Source organism: Fusarium redolens, assembly GCF_020744475.1.
Source record: "Fusarium redolens strain MPI-CAGE-AT-0023 chromosome Unknown BKA55scaffold_6, whole genome shotgun sequence".
In the NCBI taxonomy this organism is placed as follows: domain Eukaryota; kingdom Fungi; phylum Ascomycota; class Sordariomycetes; order Hypocreales; family Nectriaceae; genus Fusarium; species Fusarium redolens.
The window spans coordinates 1,484,717-1,505,873 of NW_025763669.1; the positions used below are offsets into that span (position 1 = coordinate 1,484,717).

The window sequence follows — 21,157 nt, forward strand, 5'->3', positions numbered from 1 at the left end:
ACCTGATCGACGTCACATCTCTCGCTCTCTGGGCCCTTCTTCCAAGTCTCAGTTCAGTACTGTACAGTACAGTACAGTCACGGCCAGCCCCGCCCAATTCTATTGCCTCCACCGCCCGCTTTCGGAGCCTCGCGGTGAACGAACAAGAACCCATTTTCTCGCTATTGATTTAGAGAGACGGGTCCGGCTTGGTCATTCCTGTTCCCCCCAAAACCCAGCGCCTCTGCGGGTAAAAGTGGCCCATCGAATTCAATGGGGTCCCATAATCAGTCAGCCAAAGACGGGAGAGACATGGAGGGGGGTGTGTTTCCACGAGCTTCCGCAGTTGTTGTCTTTGTCATTATGTTCAATTGCCTATCAAATTGGAAATCACAGGGCAAACTTTGGCGGTGCCTATGTATATGTCACCTAAGTAAGTGAGGGATCGTACTTGTGCATATGCAGTGCATGTGTAAACAAACGGCCGGCTGGTCAACGTTGTTCATTGCTACTGTAATAAGCAAGCTTTGGTCCCTGTATCTGAGCATGGGATGGACAAACTAGACCATGCATTTCATACTGTGTGACAACAGCTTCTTTAACGATGGGACTCAACAAGGTAAACAACCAAACTTACACACCTCCCCCCTGCCTATGGCCGCGGCCTGAATGTGGTGAGAGCGATGAGCTGGAGGCGAACTGACCAGCCGCTGGCTCCACCAAGGCATGATTCATTCATCAGCCGCCTTGCCTCGCCTCGCCTCGCCGCTCCTTATAAAGTCCCGACCAGGTCCGTCTTCCATTGCCAGCTTCTGTTTTGTTTTGATCGGTTTAACTTCTGTCACTGTCGTTGTGTGAATGAATCTTTGATTCGGTTCTTGCTTTCCACGGATTTCTCGAAACGCCGTCACTGCATCCGATTTTCTATAAAGACCACATTGCTTGGTTCAACTTCTTACCGCTTCCAACATTCTTATTATCCTACACTCTCACCGACTTAAGGACGTGTTCAGTTGATCCCTCAGAAACCTACTTTTTCCACAAATCCAACAAATCAAACAACATCATGCCTCCTAAGCGAATTCGTTGCACCGCTGCTTCGTGCCGCGAACCAGCTCAGCGCATCGTCGGCGACTGCACCTTTTGCCAAGGTCATTTCTGCGGCAAGCACCGCCTACTAGAAGACCACAAGTGTACCGGTCTCGAGGACGTAAGTTCAGCATCTCTTACAAACCCATGGTTGCAGACCCGCTAACCCACATGCAGTGCAAGAAGCAGTCTCACGAGCGTAACGCTGCACAACTCGAGTCGGAACGAACCCAGGTTATCCGGGGCGTGTAAATCGACCAACGAGAGTTATCACCTTACCTGCCTATCTATGGTTCGGACGGGAGACTGGCGTCACTCCTAAAGTCCACAATGCGCATTCTGACGGCCACGACGTAATGAGATTGGATTCCGAGACAGCATCTGCATTAGATGCATGGCGTTATTCGCCGGTGTATATTTCTATTCGGATAGTTGAGGGTGCGTTGGCGTACAGGATATGATATGGGAACAATGTTCCCTCCTTTAGCGGGTTCTGAATTGATTCATCTCTTCCATCACAATCACAAAACGAAATGTGTCCATTGAGATTTGGTAATCCTTGGAATATGTCGATCAACGGACGATTTCAGCCGACTGTTGTAGAGGCGGTGACATTGCTTGACTACTTGACTCAGAATGGAGTGAAGATCCGTCGTCTTGGCTTGATTACGTGTTGCTCGAGCCTGGCCTCTAATGCAATTAGGGAACCACCAGGACCCTGTCTTGTTTTACCGGCTTATCTCCGATATCGTATCGGGCCCATCATTGATCTCGTGAGCGTCTGGCTAGACCGCGCATTCGATAGCGCCATCTGGGCTAGACCACAGGAGTGCGCTGTTAACAGACTAATAACTTCGTTTCTGTAGAATAGGGTATCAATGGGTATTAATGCGTCTGAGGGCAGTCTTTTCTGTCAGTTCTCAACGCTAACCTTCACAAGGGCTCATACACGTGGTCAAATCGACTTCTGCCAGCAACTCCAGGCAATTCGATCCTGGGGATTATTATGGGGTGGTTGGTTCCGGGGGCGGGGCCGCGGATGGGGATTAATTATCTGTCATGAGAACCTGAGAACCCATCATACAACACCCTCTTCTTTGATTACAATGTCTTGTGAAACCTCCGGTTTGACCAATGTATCGTTTTGAGCCTCCGATTCTATTTTTTCGGCCTTGAGCTTACGTCCTGCAGACACCTTTGCTCGATCGGCAGCTTTGCATAGTCCTTCAAGGCCAAGATCACATTCGCCGCACTTGCGACCGACAGGAAGACATACCGACTGTCCCAGCCCCACGAGAAGATGGTTGATCTCATGCCATCGATCGTGTGGGAGCCATGACTGAAGTGTTGTTCGTGTCTCTTCTGGATTCTTGGTTTTGTGCCAACCCCAAAGGTTTGTGATACGATGTACGTGCACATCAACACCAATCCCCAGATGTTTACCCCATGCTACGGACATGCAGAGATAGGCCATCTTGGGTCCGACGCCTGGTAGCGATACGAGGCCCTCGATCGTGTTGGGGATATCGCCATCCCATTTATCGCGGAGAATCTCAGCCGCTTGCTTGATATACCTGAACACCAGTCAGTCCAATCTCGATCAATCCATACCGATCGGGTGACACAAACTTTGTCTTATTGTTGTGAAAGCCAACCGCCCAGATGAACTCGTTCAGAAGTTTAGGGTCGATTGCCAGTATGTTATTTAGGTTTAGTCCTGGGGGCGCCCCGGGTTCAAACGGTGGCAGCTCAGTTTGCATCTTCTTCATAACCACGGCGTTCACCGTATCCTTTGTCTGACTCGATAGCATGAGCGCCACCAAGGTGTGAAATCTTTGGTCTTTTGGTGATGCGTTTCGATCCGCCAGGCGTTCGCATCCCATGGTGTCAACAGCTGCGCCGTAAGCTCGCCCACCTGGTGCCCGCATCTTCCTCACTGTATCATATACAGCTTCCCAATCCGATGGAGGTTCCATCTTTGTTTCGCCAGTCGTTGCATCGACAGCTTTGCGAGCGGGCTTACGAACCCGTCGCGCTTTTGCTGGGGGTGATGGAATATCATCGAGGGCTTCGTCGACCACTTCGGATTTCACGGCTTGAGCGGATGTCGAAATTTCGGTCTTAGTCGCTACAACGCGCCTTCGTTTACGAGCAGGACCTCCACTATCTTCAATATCGGCGAGCGTATGTTTGGACTCTTCCGTTGACGTAAAGGCGAACTTGGCCAGCCCAGACCTTGTCAATCGTCTTGGTGGTGAAATAGGTTCAGCTGTACGATCGAATAGTTTCGAAGCGTCTCTTGATATCCGTGATGAGCGCATTGTGTCTCTTTCGTCTGTTTCGTTTGGTAATTGTAGAATGATCTCCGTCGCGTCCTCAAGGACCCCTTTAGACAAATGAAATTCAACGGATTGCAAAATTGTCCCCACCTCCAGCGTTAGTGGAGATACCCCGAATTTCGGTCCAGAACGATGGTTTCTAAAAGCAGGCCTGGAACGCTATTAAACAAATAATACCTAATTGAAGGAAGAAATTTCTCTGCTTGCATTTTTCAGGAGTCCCATATAGCACTCGAGGCTCGGGGTCTCAAAAAGGCATTTTCCAGAGGATTTGTAGGAGCCGCACTTGTAGCTTCATGAGATGCCTAGCATGCCAATCGTTATGACCATCAAGGTGCCATTTTCATAAGTGAGGTACGGATGGATACCCAGATTAGTTTCTTGTCCTCCAATATTAATAACTTTACTCTATATAACAATTTAATAGGCATATCTAGCAAATTCATTCTTGTTCTTGACTGTTTTCCGATTGCATAGCCTTGGTCCCTGTTGATATAGGTTACCAAGAATGATTGACAATTTACCTATCCAAATAACCTCACAACTACAAGGTCCCAGAAAACCTCTGCAGAACCTTTATCCTAACTTTTAGTATGATGATCAGTTTAGGGTAATTTAGGGCACTTTAGTCCAACTTAGAATAAACTTAGCAGGCTCTTTGGCTAGCTGTTTCTCGCCATGATGCAGGGTTTCAAAGCTTCCGACACCACACAATGCCAAAACAATTGTTCCTCATACACTTGCTACCGAATATCAGTGGAGTGACATGTACGCATCATTTATAACACTGTATCAATCGCACAGGGCATTATTTGTCTATCAAGGTCCTCAAGTTTGTCACATAATAAGAGCAGCTCCCGGTGCAGAGAGAAATGGTTTGTCATTCAACATAAAATTTTGATATCATTCATCTATACTACATTTTGGGTCATTAAATCTTAGGCTCAAGCTTTTGCATATCGACGACAGCACGGATGCAGTCACCCTGCTTCATCGTCTCGAAGGCGTTGTTGATCTCGCCGAGAGTCTTGCGGTGGGTGATGAACTCGTCGACCTTGAGATCACCCTTCTTGTAGTCGGCGACAAGGTCGTTCAGCTGAGAGCGGCCCTTGACACCACCGAAAGCACATCCTCGCCACACCCGGCCAGTAACAAGTTGGAATGCTATAGAAAGTTAGTATCTTCGAATCCCAATATAGTTAAGAGTGAACTTACGTCGAGTGGAAATCTCCTGGCCAGCGGCAGCAACACCGATGACAATGCTCTCACCCCAACCCTTGTGACAAGCCTCGAGGGCAGCACGCATGACACCAACGTTGCCAGTGCAGTCGAAGGTGTAGTCACAACCACCATCAGTCATCTCAATGAGCTTGTCTTGGATGGACTGGTCACCGAGCTCGGTGGGGTTCACGAAATGAGTAGCACCGAACTTCTCACCCCAGGCCTTCTTGGAGGGGTTGACATCAACAACAATGATCTTGCCAGCCTTGCGGGCGGCGGCACCCTGGACGACCGAAAGGCCGACACATCCGGCACCGAAGACGGCCACGTTGTCACCCTCCTGAACGTTGGCTGTGATGGTGGCAGCACCATACCCGGTGGTGATACCGCAGCCAAGCAGGCAGGTTCGGTCCATAGGAGCATCGTGCTCAATGGCGACAACGGAGATGTCGGCGACGACGGTGTACTGAGAAAATGTGGAGGTGCCCATGAAGTGAAGCAGATCCTTGCCCTTGCACTTGAATCGAGAGGTACCGTCGGGCATCAGACCCTTACCCTGGGTGGCTCGGATCTTGCCGCAGAGGTTGGTCTTTCCGGACTTGCAGAACTTGCACTCCTTGCATTCGGGGGTGCTGTTCAAGAATAAATTAGCTTTTGCGATGTTGATGAAAGTTGGGAAAGCATACTAAAGAGCAACGACATGGTCACCAGGCTTGACGTTGGTGACGCCCTCACCAACGGACTCAACGATACCAGCACCCTCGTGTCCGAGGACAATGGGGAAGGCACCCTCAGGGTCCTTACCGGAGAGAGTGTAGGCATCTAAAAACACGTTAACACACTATTCTTGAGCTGATTCGCACAACTGAAGAGCTACGATAGCTCGATGTCGTGGGTAGAGCATACCTGTGTGGCAAACACCAGTGTAGTAGACCTGGATACGGACCTCGTTGGCCTTGGGAGGAGCAACCTCAATGTCCTCAATGGAGAGAGGCTTGCCGGCCTCCCAGGCGACGGCGGCCTTACAGGTGATGGTCTAGTTATAGCATCAGCAACTCGTCTTCATGATGCTTCTCGTTCAAGGCGGGGCGTTGCGTATGATGAGGGGTAGTTAAAGCTCATGAAAGTCACATACCTTGCCCACGGTAGACATGTTTTTGTATTATGAGATAAAATTGACTGTCGATGGAGAAAGAGAGAAGTGTATGACAGACAGACAAACAGTTTGAGGGGTAGATGAATCTTCAAGGGGAAACTGTTTATGTACGTAGAAACAGTAGGAAAACCGTCCGCACACTCAGATCCCGATCACCGAGCAACTCCGGTGGGCAACAACGTACCCCGCAATTGGAGCTCCAATCCACATTCACATCCACACTGAGATAGGAAAACAATCGCGGCTTCGGGCATGAGATCAATGCTCATTGGGCGTATGACGCCCAATTTGACTCTCTTTACGTGAGAGCATTGTGCGGGGACGTTGGCGGAGTATGCCAAGGTACTGCGCCATTGGTGTGAGGTGCTGAGATGGCATTAGCAGAGATAGCCAGACAGCGCCAAAGACGGAATACTCTTTCGGCAGATGAGACCGATCTGGCCGACGGTAGGGGGAGAAGCCGACCAGTGAGTCAGTACGAAAGCTCCTTGCGGTTTCACGGGGTCGGAAGACCTTCCGTTCGACGCCGTGCCCACTTGACGTGATCAATTTAATCATCTTTGGCTTGGAGGTTAAAGCGGTCTTGGTTCCGAACGCTCGGGAAGAGGAAGATTAGAGATTACTGTATTTCAGAATTTGGATAGAAGCAATTCAGATCTTTGACAAACTTCGATCAGACAAGCTGGCCCCACCTTCAGTGAATGCTCTCTCTTTACATTCCGATTTGGTTATCACTCATTATACCAAGGAAAATCACAGTTGAAAAATGTGATCGAGTATTGTTATTCGTCTCAATGTTGGTTTAATGGTATCTTCTTGATTTGCAAGAGCTCAAATACTCAGTCTTTGTATGCGAAGTCTTACAAGTCCTACAGACGTGCAACAAAGGAGCAAAAATTTCAACTTTCATCAACTGGAAACAAACATGTCTGATCAACTTTCACATTTTACTGGGAGGATAACTATTGGCTTGGTTGAGTTAATAGAGGAAGACGATGTCATGTGCAAGGGTCGCGTCGGATAAACAACGGCTAGTGTTACCCATCGCAATAGCTCCAAAAAATATCCCAAGCGCGTTCAGCTCAGGCAAACAGGAGCTTTCAACTCAACATCGCTTCAACAATTTATATCCATTCCACCACAAAATACGATCATCGCATGCGAAAACAGCGCAAGCCAACGTGAGGGAGCGAAGAGCCCAGCTTTATTCACGCGCCGATACGGCCAAGCCAAATTCAGTCTAGCATCATGTCGTCTCGCTTCATTGTTCCGGACTCTAGTCCTCCTGCAAGCCCAGCGCCATCGACGCCAGACAAGAACGGCCGCGGCACAGGTTTTTCGTTTCTTGCCGATAATCCTTCAACGACTCCAGCTGGACCACCTCCATCTTCAGCCGCTTCCTTTACACCCGCGGGTGCCCCGTCTGATTCATACATGGGAAGCTCTTTCATGCGTGGAATGACTGATACAAAGCCTTTGAGCTTTGGCGTATCCAACAACTCCTCTTCTGGAAGAAACCTTTTTGGCCGCACAGGCGCCTCGAGCAATCCGCTTGGTCGATCCATAAGAGGACGACAACCTTCAGGATTGAGCCGCCAGTTCAGCGCGGCGGATGAGGAAGAGGAGGATGAAGAAGAAGATCAAGATGCTGAAGGAGATGTGGAGCTCCCACCCCCTCGAGGTAATCTTTTTCGCATGTCTGCTGTTCCAGACGAACGCCTCGAGGATGACGAAGTTGACGCCGAGATCGAACGCTACATTGACCAAGACATTGCCGGTGAAGATGACGAGAGAGAAAGCTATGGGGAAGACGACCATGCTTTCGGGCGTGAAGAATCCGAAGAACCCGACATGTTCTTGAACATGAGACACGACGATCGACCCTATGGCCAGCCTATGATTGGTGATGAATCCGACCTCATGATGCTCAACACACCAGCCGCGACAAAGCGAGTGCGCCAAGAAGCGGAAAGCATTTTCAGACAGACATCAGCCCATCTTGGCATGTCAGGGCGCCAGGAGGGTTTCCATTTTGCATCAATCGCCAAAAATCTTTATAACCAGCACGAACATGCACCAGTTGTCGAACCCGCAGACATGATCCTCGAAACCGAAGAACTCGTATGTAGGCTATACGAAGAGGGTGTTGGACCTGAGGAAGACGTTGAGAAGATGGACAATTCTTTGTCTAACATCACATTTCGCCTTACTGAACTATGGAACAAGACCGTGAATGGACTGCCACAACCAGAAGGAGAAGATTTTGCAACCATTGGTCCTGGTTCCAACAGTGAACCATTCGAGAAGGCCGCCTATGTCGCACAACTAATACTTCGAATGCACCACACTCGCTTCGGCACTAATACCGATGAGGAGAAGACGCCACCGCTACCCGAAATCCTGTTCGACTGGATGCATAACAATCATAACCTTTATCCTGATCAGGTGCGTGAGGTCAGCCGCCACAATCCGAGCCCTGCATGCCATCCTCTATTCTGGCAGACGGTACGATGCTCCTTGCTACGAGGAGATGTTGGCAGCGCATCCCATCTACTGAAAGAAGCTGGCTGGCAGAATGTTCGCCGAGGACCTAGAAGTGATTATGCGTACACAGGCAAAGCTCTTGAGAATGTCAGGCGTTTTGCCGCTGCCACTAGTGAAGTCCTGGACCAGTGTCCAGGTATAAGATCAGAATGGGATATCTGGAATAGCAATTGGACCCTTTTCCGAATCCAGGCACGCGGATCCCTGAACCGAATGACCCTTTTCGCCGAAGGAAGGGAACAGGATGTCCAGGATTTGATGGATGACGAGTTTGCTCCCCAGCAACAATCACTATCCACAATGGCTCGGAAGGCCTCCAGTCAAATCCCTTGGGATATCTACGAAAACTTGCAAACCGTGTATGGTATCATTCTTGGTAACCATGAGGCTATACTGGAAGTTGCCCAGGATTGGTGCGAAGCAACAATAGGCCTTTTTGGGTGGTGGGATGATGGGAATCAACGCCACAAGGCTCTGAGACTCTCACAATCGCAGTTGCTGCGGGCATCGTCTCGCTTCGCTGGCTCCGAAGACTACTTCGATCGCCTGGCAACTGCCTTCCACATGGTTGTGCAGTCAGACCTTAACCCTAATGTTTTGAACCCCGTCGAGGTTGCTGTGGCCTCCGCTTTCGAAGGAAACGTTAACGCCGTGCTGGGATTCCTGAGAATATGGTCATTGCCACTGGCATGTACTGTGGCAGAAGTCGCATCTCTAGGCGAATGGCTCCCCGCTCCTAATGGTCCCAACCTGTTTCCCACTGACAGTCTGGATATGGACGATCTTGCGCTACTGGGCGTGACGCAGCCAGGACCCGATGAACTAGACGGCATCAAAGACACAACTCTTGTCCTGTACGCTAGGGAATTGGCAGGCATAGAGCAACTGTCACCAGAGCGCGATGGGTGGGAAATGGCCATACAGGTGTTAGGTCGAATGGATTCGCCTGAGAGATCGGAGGAGACGGTTGGTGAGCTCCTTCGAGATCTTCTTGCTACGTTGAATGAGAACTCAGGACGAACCGTGGATAAAATTTGGACAATACTGAATGATCTCGGTATGATTAACTACGCCGAGGAAACAGCAGAGGTAAGCAATTTTGAGCATAATACTGACCTAAGCTAACTTGAAACAGACATTCGCAGAGATCCTTTCCAAGGAGTCTCATCGCTACGGCGAGGCTCTCTGGTACTACGCACTCTCCCACCGCCCAGACAAGGTCAGAGAGGTGCTGAATCTACTAATGTCATACTCGCTTGTCCAGTCCACAGTCTACCCCTCAGAGAAGGATTTAGATCAATATCTCAAGGACCTACTACGAAAGCGAACCGAGACCCTGGAGAAACGAGCTAAGCAGGACCTCGAAGCAGCTCAACTGCTTGGCCGAATGCTCAGCGGTTACGCCACACTACGCAAGTTTTACGAGCTCCGCGATGCTGAGGACTTGGAGAATATCTCGCCTACAAAGGCTATCAAATTGAAGAAGCAAGCGGCATCTGCACTAGTTGCTGTCATTTCTAGTTCCGATGACAACATCCGTGGTGGACTTTACGACGACACGCGGGATGCAGTAGTCAGCGAGGACTTCCTCCTGGCCCTCTTGGGAGAGGCAACTGTCTTTATTAATCAATCCCCAGCCGTCATCACACTGTCCCAGATCGATGTTCTGCTCAAAGCCATCGAGGATTTACAAACAGTTGGTGATCGAGTTTACTCGGCGTGCGATGATTTCTTCAATCTTGTGTTGGCATCTGCACAAGGACTGAAAGGCTCTACGCCACAAGATCTAATGGCCAAATCAACAGCTTCTCTAGGAGGAAGCTTCATGATGACTGGAAGCTCCGTGTTGGTGAATCATCTGCACAAGTCGATCTCGGCGGGAACAAAAGTTAATAGAGGATGGGACTGGAGGAAGGGCTGGCTTGCAACAAGCAAGGGCGAAGATGTTCTTCGAAAACTTCGACTAGGGTTGGCAAAGGACCTGGCGGCACTTTGGTTGGAAGACGCAGATGGTGTCGTTGCCTACTAGAAGGCATGTATTTGAACAAGAATGATTGTTGATGCTTTGATATATGAGTCTGGACTGGCGAATGGAAGGCGCCTTTGGTAATACAAGACATGAGCGAACTGCAATAAATGCCCCCATATTCTCAGGATGAGAAATCTATCCACAACGATTTATAGCTCCGACTTTTGAACACATATCCGTTCTATTCCGAGGTTATAACATATGATACGGGACCCATCTCCGCCGGTGTTCGGATGGTGGAGGCCCCCACATCCCCGGACCTCAGTTTTAAACGCCAATCGGCTCCTGTCAATTTACAATTGACAAAAAAATCCGCCCCGACTTCGCCCCCACCACAAATATAGGGAATAACATCTGTAACAAGAGGACCAAAGAGTCAACTTGCATCGTTACCGTGTATAGCCCAACATGGTTTCAATGGAGGTCGCCAGCCGCTCAGGCGGTGCCATGACGGTAAGCTACACCGATCTCATGTTAATTGGAAACTTTTCTACGGGAAAACATAGATACACAAGCTGACTCTTATGCGCCGTAATAGCAACTCTTGCGACGTTCCGGTCCTAATGTCATTCGCTCGACCACCGGTCTATCCAACAACCCAAGGAGGAACTTCTCAACCGCGAAGTCTCTTCCCCCTACCTACGAAAAGCTTTACACCAAGTACACCGACGTCCGCCGAGTTCTCGGCAAACAGCGTCTAACCCTCGCCGAGAAGATACTTTACAGCCATCTCGACAACCCCGAGGATTCCTTGCTCAACAACACCGACAATGGACGAAACATCCGCGGGAAGGCCAATTTGCGCCTTAAGCCCGACCGTGTCAACATGCAGGATGCTTCTGCTCAGATGGCTATTCTTCAGTTCATGTCCTGCAATCTCGCCAAGCCTGCTATCCCCGCAAGCATTCATTGTGACCACTTAATTGTTGGCTCCAAGGGTGCTGAGGATGACTTGTCTGCTGGTATCCAGACTAACAAGGAGGTCTTTGATTTCCTTGAGTCTGCAGCGCGCAAGTATGGAATGGACTTTTGGCCCCCTGGTGCTGGTATCATCCACCAGACCGTTCTTGAGAATTATGCTCTTCCTGGATTGATGATGCTTGGTACTGATTCCCACAGCCCCAATGCTGGTGGTCTTTCTACAATTACCATTGGCGTGGGTGGTGCGGATGCTGTTGAAGCTCTTGTCGGTGCTCCTTGGGAACTGAAGGCTCCCAAGATTCTAGGCGTGCAACTTGTCGGCAAGCTGAGCAACTGGGCTTCTCCCAAAGACGTCATTCTCCGTCTTGCTGGCCACCTCACAGTTCGCGGTGGTACTGGCTCCATCATTGAGTACTTCGGTGAAGGTGTCGAAAGCCTAAGCGCCACTGGCATGGCTACTATCTGCAACATGGGGTAAGTTTGTACTATGGCACGGGGGATCTGGTTTATACTGACTTAATCCAGCGCTGAAGTCGGTGCCACTACCTCGATATTCCCTTACACCAAGGCCTCAGCTAGATATCTTGACTCGACTCGACGATCCCAGGCGAACAAGAATATCGAGGCTCTCGAGAGCTTCGCCAGCAACATCTCCGACCCTGATGCTCGATGGCAATTCAAGGCTGACGAGGGCGCTGAATATGACGAACTCATCACCATCGATCTTTCGACTCTCGAACCTCACATCAATGGTCCTTTTACACCGGATCTGGCCACTCCCCTCTCCAAGTTCAAGGAAGTTGTGAAGGAACAGGACTGGCCCCAGGTTCTTTCCGCTGGTCTCATTGGTAGCTGCACCAACAGTTCCTACGAGGATATGACCCGAGTCGAGAGCTTGCTCAAGGACGCCAAGAAGGCTGGGCTTAAACCTGCTGCTGACTTCTACATCACTCCCGGAAGTGAGCAGATTCGTGCCACTCTGGAGCGCGATGGTACTCTCGAGACATTCCAGGAGGCCGGTGGAATTGTTCTCTCAAACGCCTGTGGTCCCTGTATCGGTCAGTGGAAGCGACAAGATGGTGTTGAGAAGGGCACAAGCAATGCTATCCTGACCTCGTACAACCGAAACTTCCGTGGCCGAAATGATGGCAATCCTGATACCATGAACTTTCTGGCGTCTCCCGAGATCGTTACCGCCATGGCCTTTGCCGGATCTACTACCTTCAACCCTGTGACCGATAGCATTAAGACCCCTGATGGCAAGGACTTCAAGTTCTCGCCTCCTCACGGTCTCGAAGGCCCCCAGACTCCTTTTGAGTCCGGCAACGCCGAGCTTGGTGTATTATCCCAGGCCCCTGATCCTAACACCAAGATCGCCATCTCTCCCACTTCTGAGCGTTTGGCCTTCCTTGAGCCCTTTGCTCCTTTCCCATCGTCTGATCTCTCAGGCCTTCGCGTCCTAGTCAAGGTCACAGGCAAATGTACTACCGATACCATCTCCGCAGCCGGCCCCTGGCTCAAGTACAAGGGTCATCTGCCTAACATCAGCACCAACACTCTCAACACTGCCATCAACAAGGAGACTGGTGAGGTCAACGCTGCCTACGACCTCGACGGATCCAAGCACACCATCCCTGAGCTTGGTCAACTCTGGAAGGACCGTGGCCAAGAGTGGCTTGTCGTTGCTGAGCACAACTATGGTGAGGGCTCAGCTCGTGAACATGCTGCCCTGCAGCCTCGCTACCTTGGTGCCCGTGTCGTCTTGACCAAATCGTTCGCCCGCATTCACGAGACCAACCTCAAGAAGCAAGGCGTTGTACCTCTGACTTTCGAGAACGAGGCTGACTATGATAAGATCGCCGCTGGCGACGAGGTTGCCACTGTTGGTCTATACGAGATGCTCCAGAATGGTGGCAAGGGCGACGTTCAACTCCGTGTCACTAAAGCCTCTGGTGAGGAGATCCTCATTCCCACCAAACACGCCGTTACCAAGGACCAGGCTGGTTTCATTCTTGCTGGCAGTGCTCTTAACCTGCTATCTAAGGGCATATAAGATGAGCCGCTCTCTTTCCTGAACATTAGTAGATAGATCTTTCAGGTCACAGAATGAGGTACTCTCGTGACACCTAAAATGCCTGAGTTATATGTTGGACAGGAGAAAATGGGCGTTTTTGGTCGGGTGAAAATGTCCGAGTGATAGATTGTTTATACCAGCAATACCTGTTGTTTTTGTTTTCTAGCCACTCACATGATTTACAATTGAATTAACATGCATTAAATATGCGTATATGTTTTCGTCAATTGGTAAGATACCTGTATTGCTTCTTGGAGAAGTAGAAACTTCGTAACTGTATAACTCCGAATTATAATTCCTTGACTCCCTGTGGCATATTTACATTCGGGATTGTTGGAACCATTTGTCACTCCGTTGTTAAGAATGAAGCTGGCCGTTTGCCTCAGATGCGCCTAGTCAAAACCCAATAAGCCCCCTTGACTCCCTTGTAATGCCCTGTCATTATATATCATGTGAATTCATCAAGCGTTCAAGCTCTGAAAGTAACTCTCTGTCTCTTTCGTTTTGTTGTTGACATGTCGCTGGCGTGCAGTCGCTTTATCCTCACATTCTCTGAACCAAGCGCAGGCTTTCAACCAAGCAGGATTACTCCGCACATATTCAGGCAGTTCCTCCTCGGGCAAGTCCCCAAAGTCAAGAATACGCTTGACACCCCGCGGCTCTGGTGGTCTGTAAGGGGGAGTAGTCCCATCCTGTTGAGCTTGTTTGATTTTCTCCTGCTGTTTCATCTCCAGAGCCTGTAACCAGCGTTGTCTCTCCACGACCTTGCCAAACCATTCTTTGCGTTTTGGACGCCGTCTGATTTCGTCGCATTTCTTTTTATACCAAGCACGGGATCGCTTATGCATGTGATGGATTGCTGGATTCACCGGAAGATAGAGTGGCTTTTGGTCGCCGAAAACTGGGTTGTACTTGACGATACGCGAAGATACAGTAACATACGGGGGTGGTTGCTGACTAGACTGTCGATATATGAGTGAATCGAATGCCTCGGAATCGAACTCGACCAAAAGCCTCTTTTTGCGAGCTTCTGCTTTGGCACGGAAGGATAGTGGGAGGGGTTTGGCCGGCTTTGGTTCCTCGTCAATGTCACTAACATCGGCCATATTCACCTCATCATCGACTTCGGCGCCTACTTCAGGTAGGGAATCTTGAAAATGACGTTTCCTGACTGGGAGCCCTTTACTTGTCAGAGGAGCCGAGCCCTTAGTGGGAGTTGATGAGAGCTTCGCCATCGAACTCGTTCGTGTTTCTGGATAATGATGCTCCGAATGTTTCTGTATATTGTCTTTCTTTGGCTTGGTTGTCCGAGGAGAAGACTTAAATTTGACACCATCTTCAGAAATAAATTGCATGTGATTCACAGGAGTGGTGGAAGGAACGCGCGGTTGAGAGCGAAGGCCTGGGGAAGGCTCGGCCTTCTTTAACCCTTCGTTTGAAGGAGCCCCCTCAGAAGTTGCTTGCGCCGTCCCAGCCAAGTGTTGGCTGTTAGTTGCATGGACAGTTTGCCCATTCTGATGCGCGTCCATCTTGAGATCCTCTGTGGGAAGCGTTTCCGATCCAATATTTGAAGAATAAGTCCGTTTTTGCCGCAAAAAAACGGGGCCGAGTAGCTCATTTATCGCCTTCTCTGTCTCGGCTTGCAACTCCATTCCCGACCGCGTCTTCGTGTTCGGTATAGTATGTGACTTTACCTGGCCAGCAGAAGGGCCCTTGTCAGCTTTCGCTACATCTTGGGTTACCTTGATCTGCGCCGAGTTGGGCGTTGGTCCAACGTGGCTGGCTCCGTTCTTCTCTTGCCGGAGATGGTGGCTCCTGTCATTTGTATCAATTGATTTATCTCGTACCAAATACCAAGGAGGGGCCTCTTGTTCGTTTGCTTTCGAAGACTGTGTTACGGGAGCGCTAGTATCCGGACTAGAGGCATCTTGAGATGGTGGATCTTGCCTAGGAAAGTGCCGCGAGGGTGTAAACATGAATTTGCCTCGACCTCTTTTAGCAACAAAAGTCCGGTTGGAGGGTCGAAAGCCCTTGGCCATATTCGTAGCAGAGGGATCTCTGTTGGCCACAGTTGGCTCTAATGCGGAATGCTCATCACAGTAATGTCTGGAGCTGAGCAAAATGATCTTTTCACAAGTGAGAACGGCACAAGTGCCGCCAACATGTGTGGAGGCAGTCATTCAGAACCTCGTTGATGGGCCCGAAACGCAGAACTGTTCCACCACGCGCAGGCTTTACGACGGGATTGAGTCATGAGGCGCGTAGATCAAGGATTACCTAGAAGCCATGTTAGCAACATGCGTATGATATATCAACGGAAGGCTAAGGGAGTATTGAATAAGAAGTCGAATCAGATCTTTTCAGTTTTGAATGGCCGTCAAGCTAGGCACCTCATCGGTTGGCACACAATCTCTTTTGACACGTGTGTTAGTTCAATAAATCAGCTGTTTGTCGCGGCCTTTGGTCAAGATCCGTGGCGTAGACGAGGAAGAAGACTCCATTGTGCGACATTGAAACTCCATTGCAATCGGCCCCAGCGCTCTACGAACAAGCTTGGAATGTAGGAGAGCAGTTAGAGCTGAGGCGCGGTATAGAATGACAGGGTTGATTCGGACAACAATGTCATGAACAGAGTCAGAAGAGAAGATGGCGCAACCAGAAGGGTTCCGTTCAGTCAGACCTTTTACCATAGGCATCATTTGACGAGTACATAGAGTAAGACCAAGAAATAGGAATCAAAATACCGTACCGAGGTCTGAGACCACCCAGAGAAAAGTTTCTGCTCCCGTATTCGTACGTTGTGCTTGTTGTGCTAATCGAAAATACTGCGCAGTCGATAATGGGTATCAGGTGGAGGTAAAAGGACAGTGTTATACTGCAATAGAAAGAAGCAAAAGGAGCTAGGTCGCGTCCGAGACAGGTCCCCGCAGCTGCCCTGTATCGAAAGAGTAAGAATATGTGCGTTCTGTTGATCTTGTATATGGGTTGACGAGCCAGCCGACATCAGGTAAAGGATAGAGAACAGTGAAAGAATGAAAGAGATCCCAGTCGCCAGAGGCAGAGAGGCGTATGACTGTGGTCGTTGGTTTCGCGCCTTTCATTGCGGGCTGGTCCTGTTACTGCTGGCTCGCTATTGGCCCAAACACCTATGATGATGAAGGATGGGGGTGCAGAGGCGCCGGGAAGACCAGGTTCCCGAGGTGAGTCGCCTCCAGCTGGAAGACTAATTCTTCCGCCCCGGCTGCCATGCCTACCAGTGGAGCCCCACAAGCTAACTTACACACATGAGAGCGTCCAAGAAAAGGAGGAAAATACCAGTTGATTCAAGAGATAAGGTAGACAATTAATGAACTAACTTATGCTTGTATTCATAAAAGCTTACTGAGACCCAAGACTTACTTTAGGTAACCTATATTCTGTCGTTGATGAGCATAAACTCACTGTAAAGATAAAATATCCTATTCTAAGTCCAGACCAGCCACATTCCATGATGCAAACAAGACGCCTTCAAAATTCATCTATCCTAAGTTCAGTATTAATCGTCTTCAGCTTTCTGATAAAACCAGTCACTTTCATTTTAGAGACAGAGAAATGTTCCGCTCAAATGTGTACCTGATCTGTATTCATAGTCTTTTCAGTTCTGGACTACCTGAGCTAATTCCCTTTACTGCCCAATTAGTGGTGGTATAATTAGAGACCTCAACCACAGATTTCACAGAGTTATATATCTATATATCATAGCCTATCCAAACTCCTAACTTTAGTGCCTTGGTAGTATGGTCTGGGCTCTTACATGGTCAGCTGGATTAGGTAACCTTGGACACCCCTCCATTCCCTGTCTTGCCTATCCAGCGTTAAACTTATCAGGCACTAGCGCGGGGGTTGAGCTCCCTGACGTACAGCGCCAATAACCACGTTGCGCCTCTTGAACCAATATATTATTCGTCTACAAACAGCAATATTTTCGACTTGTACATATGTCGATTCTCAACAAAAATCGGGGGCTAACTGCTTGAGTCCTAATAGAAGTTCTAGATTCGCCTCATTGGAATGAACTTTCTCAAATCTGCCGTGGCCTCGGCCATTGCACAAGGCCCTCCCTTTCCATACAACTTTGGCGACAAGGTTGATATCGATGAGTCTATCTGGACACTGTACAATGGTACTAAGAGGGTAAGCTCAACATCACATATCGCACAATGTGCACTTACTGACACTTTCTGAACAGGAAGATGGTTCAAGCTGCAGCATCTTTTCCTTCGATATTACCACCAACCGATCCCAACTCCCCCTAGCCAAGAATGCCCTAAAGAAGCTCCGAACACTACGGCACCCAGGCGTGATCAAACTTCTAGATGCAGTCGAGGTATATGCAAGACTTCCGGTCGGTCTAAGAGCAGTCCGCTGATAATATCTGACAGACAGAAACGTATATCTACATTGCGACCGAGCGAGTAGTACCCCTACGATGGCACGTTCGAAGAAAGAGCCTCAGCCCCGAGACGATAAAATGGGGCTTACATAGCGTTGCGGTACGGCTTGTTATACCAGTCTTCTAATCGGATATTAATGATGTTGCAGCGGACGATAAAATTCATCAACGAAGACGCTTCCTCGATTCACGGCAGCATAAAAGTTGGATCGATCTATACTTCAGAGAGCGGCGAGTGGAAGCTCGGTGGCTTTGATGTTCTCAGCAGCCTCAAAGACGATGAGTCTATAATATATGCAAGAGGTCCCCAGATATGTACCCATATACTCAGGCTAACAGATACATAGACATACGGTAGCTTGGTACCTGATGCGGGTCGATATTCTCCTCCAGAGTTGGCGCGAGGTGGGTGGGATGTCATCAAGAAGAATCCCCATACAGCAGTAGACGCATTTAATCTTGGAACATTGATCTTTGAAGTTTTCAACGGCGATTACAATGGAGCTGATCAGGCTGGCCAAACGAAGAGCATCCCGCCTTCAATGCAGTCCAGTTATAAGCGCCTGTGTAACGCCAACCCAAAAGCTCGAATCAGTGTGGGAGCTTTCCTTGATCAAGGCAACCGAAATGGCTCTTTCTTTGACAGTTCTCTCATCAAACTGACCGAGGGTATCGACAACCTGGACATCAAAACACCAGATGAACGAGAAGAGTTCCTTGCGTCAGTCTTTAACTCCCCCCATACATCCATATTGCTAACAATTCGAATAGTGGACTGGATGAGCTGAGCGATGACTTTCCAGAAGAGTTCTTCAAGCTAAAGGTGATGCCCGAGCTAATGAAGTCGGCTGAATTCGGTGGTGGTGGCCCCAGGGCCGTATCCGTAGTTCTTAAAATCGCATCTAAACTTCCCAAGGACGACTTCGATTCAAAGATTACACCCTTCATCATTCGCCTGTTTGGAAATCCCGATCGGGCTATCCGGGTGTGCTTATTGGATAGCCTTCCTTTGATGATTGATCAGCTATCACAGAAGACCGTCAATGATAAGATCTTTCCGCAATTGGTACAGTCTTTATTACTCTACTTTAAAGGCAAGACTAACATATATAGATCACCGGCTTCACGGATGTAACACCAGTAGTACGAGAACAGACGCTAAAGTCTGTTCTGGTCATCATCACTAAGCTCTCGGACCGCACAATCAACGGTGACCTCCTCAAACAACTTGCAAGAACCGCAAATGACGAGCAACCGGGTATTCGAACAAACACGACTATCTGCTTGGGAAAGATTGCAAAGCACTTGGGTACTTCGTCCCGTTCAAAGGTTCTGATTGCCGCCTTCACAAGGTCACTCAGAGATCCATTTGTTCATGCCCGAAATGCTTCCTTGATGGCTTTGGGCGCCACTGCGGAGTACTTCACCGATGAGGATAGCGCATGTAGGATCCTGCCCGTTATCTCTCCTGTCTTGATTGATAAGGAGAAGATTGTTCGTGATTCTGCTGCCCGTACTCTGGAGATATATCTCCAAAAGATCAAGAAGGCAGCTTCTGCAATGCCTGAAAGTGTTTTGCCTCCTCCTCAGACTACTGATGGCTCAGCTCCACGGATGAGCACTCCACAGCCAAACGAAAACACCACAGGTGGCTGGGCAGGCTGGGCAATCTCTTCTTTTACAAACAAAATCTCTGCGGCTGCGGGCGAAATTCACGCGGATTCAGACTCCCGTGCTGCTTCACCTGGGCCCGCCGCCTCACCTAACTCCGAGCAAAAGAAGCCGGCAACGAGCACCGCCTCATCACTTCACCGCCAAGCAGTCAAATCTCCCCCAGCAAATCTCTCACGAAACTCTTCACATACGGCAAGCGTGGTAGCCGACTCATTCTTACCTGCCGATGATGGTGACGATGCTGGAGACTCGTGGGGAGATATGAATGATGACTTCGACAGCTTCGACTCTCCCGGCCAATCTTCCAAGCAGCCTGCGACAGCGACGGCATCTGCTGCCCCTTTTGATGATGGTGAGCCTGATTTTGCTGGTTGGTTGGCTGCTCAATCACAGAAAAAGCCCTCCAAGGCCTTACCAAAGGGTCTGTCAAAATCAACAACGGCTAAGAAGCCTGCGGCTAAATCGGCTGCGAAACCAAATGCTGCGAAGAAAATTGATATGAAGCCGAAGGAGACAGATGACGATGATGGTTGGGGCGATGGCTGGTAACAGTAGACTCAAAAGTCAGAAAGCTTTAAAGAGTCGGCACCTTTCATGCAATATCACTTTGTCATAACCGCCTTCACTGTTGGGAAACATCAGGATACCATTCTCGAGCATACACTAGCATGTCAATTGTTGATTGAAGCTATTCATAACATATTGGTTGGACACATATAGACAGCATTATCCGCTAATGCTTATAATACCAGTCATAAGTGTTCAAAACTGAAAAATAGATTTTAAACAAGTAATCCATATTTTATCAGTGAAGGTCAATCGATATCTGTAGTTCATAATAGCTCACCTACCGAATGCTCACCTCGGTGAACACAAAGCCCCACTAAACTCACTCACCTTGATTTTTATTTTTCCCCACCACACCCCATCAGCCTTCAACTCTCTTTTTCTCCAACCATCCTGCGCAACCACCAGATTCACTCCCAACATATCTCAAAATGGCTCAAGGCACAGTTAAGAAGCTCGGGCGAGCAACCCCCGCCAAGATCACACACTCAAAGCGCCAAGCATCGAAAGTGCATAAACCCAAGAAGACAAAAGCAAACGTCGACAAGGTGCACAAGAAATTCACAAGCGGCATGACGGCGCGCACAGAAGCCCTCCTCGGTGAGCGCGCAGGACATCTTGAATTGCTCGGACAGGGAAAAAAGAAGACCGACAAGAAGACGACTCAAAAGGGCGGCTCGAAGAAATTTGGTTAAGGATTATACGAGGATGCCGAAGGCGGACGATGATCGAACTTTTTTATGTTTAAACAAGCGACTGGGTTTCCATCAACAAGCACCAACGACGGCCTCTACAGGTACGGCTAATACATAATCTACCTCACTTAAAGGCGTTCTCAGATGGGATACTTACCAAGACCTTTCGAGCCTTCTACAATTCGAAATCCTGAAATGCCTACCCGCCCAACTGCTCTTTGTTTTTGGAGGGTAAAATTCCGGAACCAGTCACCGTCACATCTTTGCTGCTGCTACAAGGGCATGCCCAGGGGAAAGGACATATACCAAAGTCACCTTCTACCCTCCCACGAAGAGTGGTCGAGTGGTATCTACCTATGAACCTGCAAATTCTAAAAACCGCTCCTAAAAACTTTCTCCCGTCGACCACTCTTCGTTTTTGCCCACGACTGAAACCT

General features: G+C 49.1%; 7 protein-coding genes across 7 annotated transcripts; 4 read left to right on the forward strand and 3 right to left on the reverse strand.

Moving 5' to 3' along the window:
* Positions 1–1,045: 1,045 nt before the first annotated feature.
* On the forward strand, positions 1,046–1,320 carry BKA55DRAFT_507472 (uncharacterized protein; the record flags this gene model as incomplete). Its single annotated transcript, XM_046187341.1, has 2 exons — positions 1,046–1,189; positions 1,246–1,320. 2 exons carry the CDS (start codon positions 1,046–1,048, stop codon positions 1,318–1,320), a joined length of 219 nt encoding a protein of 72 aa, XP_046051150.1.
* Positions 1,321–2,146: 826 nt separating this feature from the next.
* On the reverse strand, positions 2,147–3,389 carry BKA55DRAFT_537971 (DNA glycosylase; the record flags this gene model as incomplete). The annotated part of the gene is made up of 2 exons (XM_046189979.1): positions 2,147–2,642; positions 2,680–3,389. 2 exons carry the CDS (start codon positions 3,387–3,389, stop codon positions 2,147–2,149), a joined length of 1,206 nt encoding a protein of 401 aa, XP_046051151.1.
* Positions 3,390–4,338: 949 nt separating this feature from the next.
* On the reverse strand, positions 4,339–5,781 carry BKA55DRAFT_688591 (chaperonin 10-like protein; the record flags this gene model as incomplete). Its single annotated transcript, XM_046199232.1, has 5 exons — positions 4,339–4,571; positions 4,623–5,260; positions 5,315–5,450; positions 5,535–5,664; positions 5,764–5,781. The coding sequence occupies 5 exons, from the start codon at positions 5,779–5,781 to the stop codon at positions 4,339–4,341; spliced, it is 1,155 nt and encodes a 384-aa protein (XP_046051152.1).
* A 1,251-nt stretch (positions 5,782–7,032) lies between these two features.
* On the forward strand, positions 7,033–10,357 carry BKA55DRAFT_508405 (uncharacterized protein; the record flags this gene model as incomplete). Its single annotated transcript, XM_046187424.1, has 2 exons — positions 7,033–9,417; positions 9,464–10,357. 2 exons carry the CDS (start codon positions 7,033–7,035, stop codon positions 10,355–10,357), a joined length of 3,279 nt encoding a protein of 1,092 aa, XP_046051153.1.
* Positions 10,358–10,672: 315 nt separating this feature from the next.
* BKA55DRAFT_640900 (aconitase family-domain-containing protein) lies at positions 10,673–13,551 on the forward strand. The gene is made up of 3 exons (XM_046197133.1): positions 10,673–10,810; positions 10,896–11,752; positions 11,804–13,551. Exons 1-3 carry the CDS (start codon positions 10,766–10,768, stop codon positions 13,329–13,331), a joined length of 2,430 nt encoding a protein of 809 aa, XP_046051154.1. The 5' UTR covers positions 10,673–10,765; the 3' UTR covers positions 13,332–13,551.
* A 262-nt stretch (positions 13,552–13,813) lies between these two features.
* On the reverse strand, positions 13,814–15,532 carry BKA55DRAFT_592849 (uncharacterized protein; the record flags this gene model as incomplete). The annotated part of the gene is made up of 1 exon (XM_046195455.1): positions 13,814–15,532. One exon carries the CDS (start codon positions 15,530–15,532, stop codon positions 13,814–13,816), a length of 1,719 nt encoding a protein of 572 aa, XP_046051155.1.
* Positions 15,533–17,227: 1,695 nt separating this feature from the next.
* BKA55DRAFT_564463 (armadillo-type protein) lies at positions 17,228–20,249 on the forward strand. The gene is made up of 7 exons (XM_046192497.1): positions 17,228–17,525; positions 17,581–17,718; positions 17,774–17,884; positions 17,934–18,080; positions 18,132–18,505; positions 18,556–18,850; positions 18,898–20,249. Exons 1-7 carry the CDS (start codon positions 17,403–17,405, stop codon positions 20,005–20,007), a joined length of 2,298 nt encoding a protein of 765 aa, XP_046051156.1. The 5' UTR covers positions 17,228–17,402; the 3' UTR covers positions 20,008–20,249.
* The last annotated feature ends 908 nt before the right edge of the window (positions 20,250–21,157 follow it).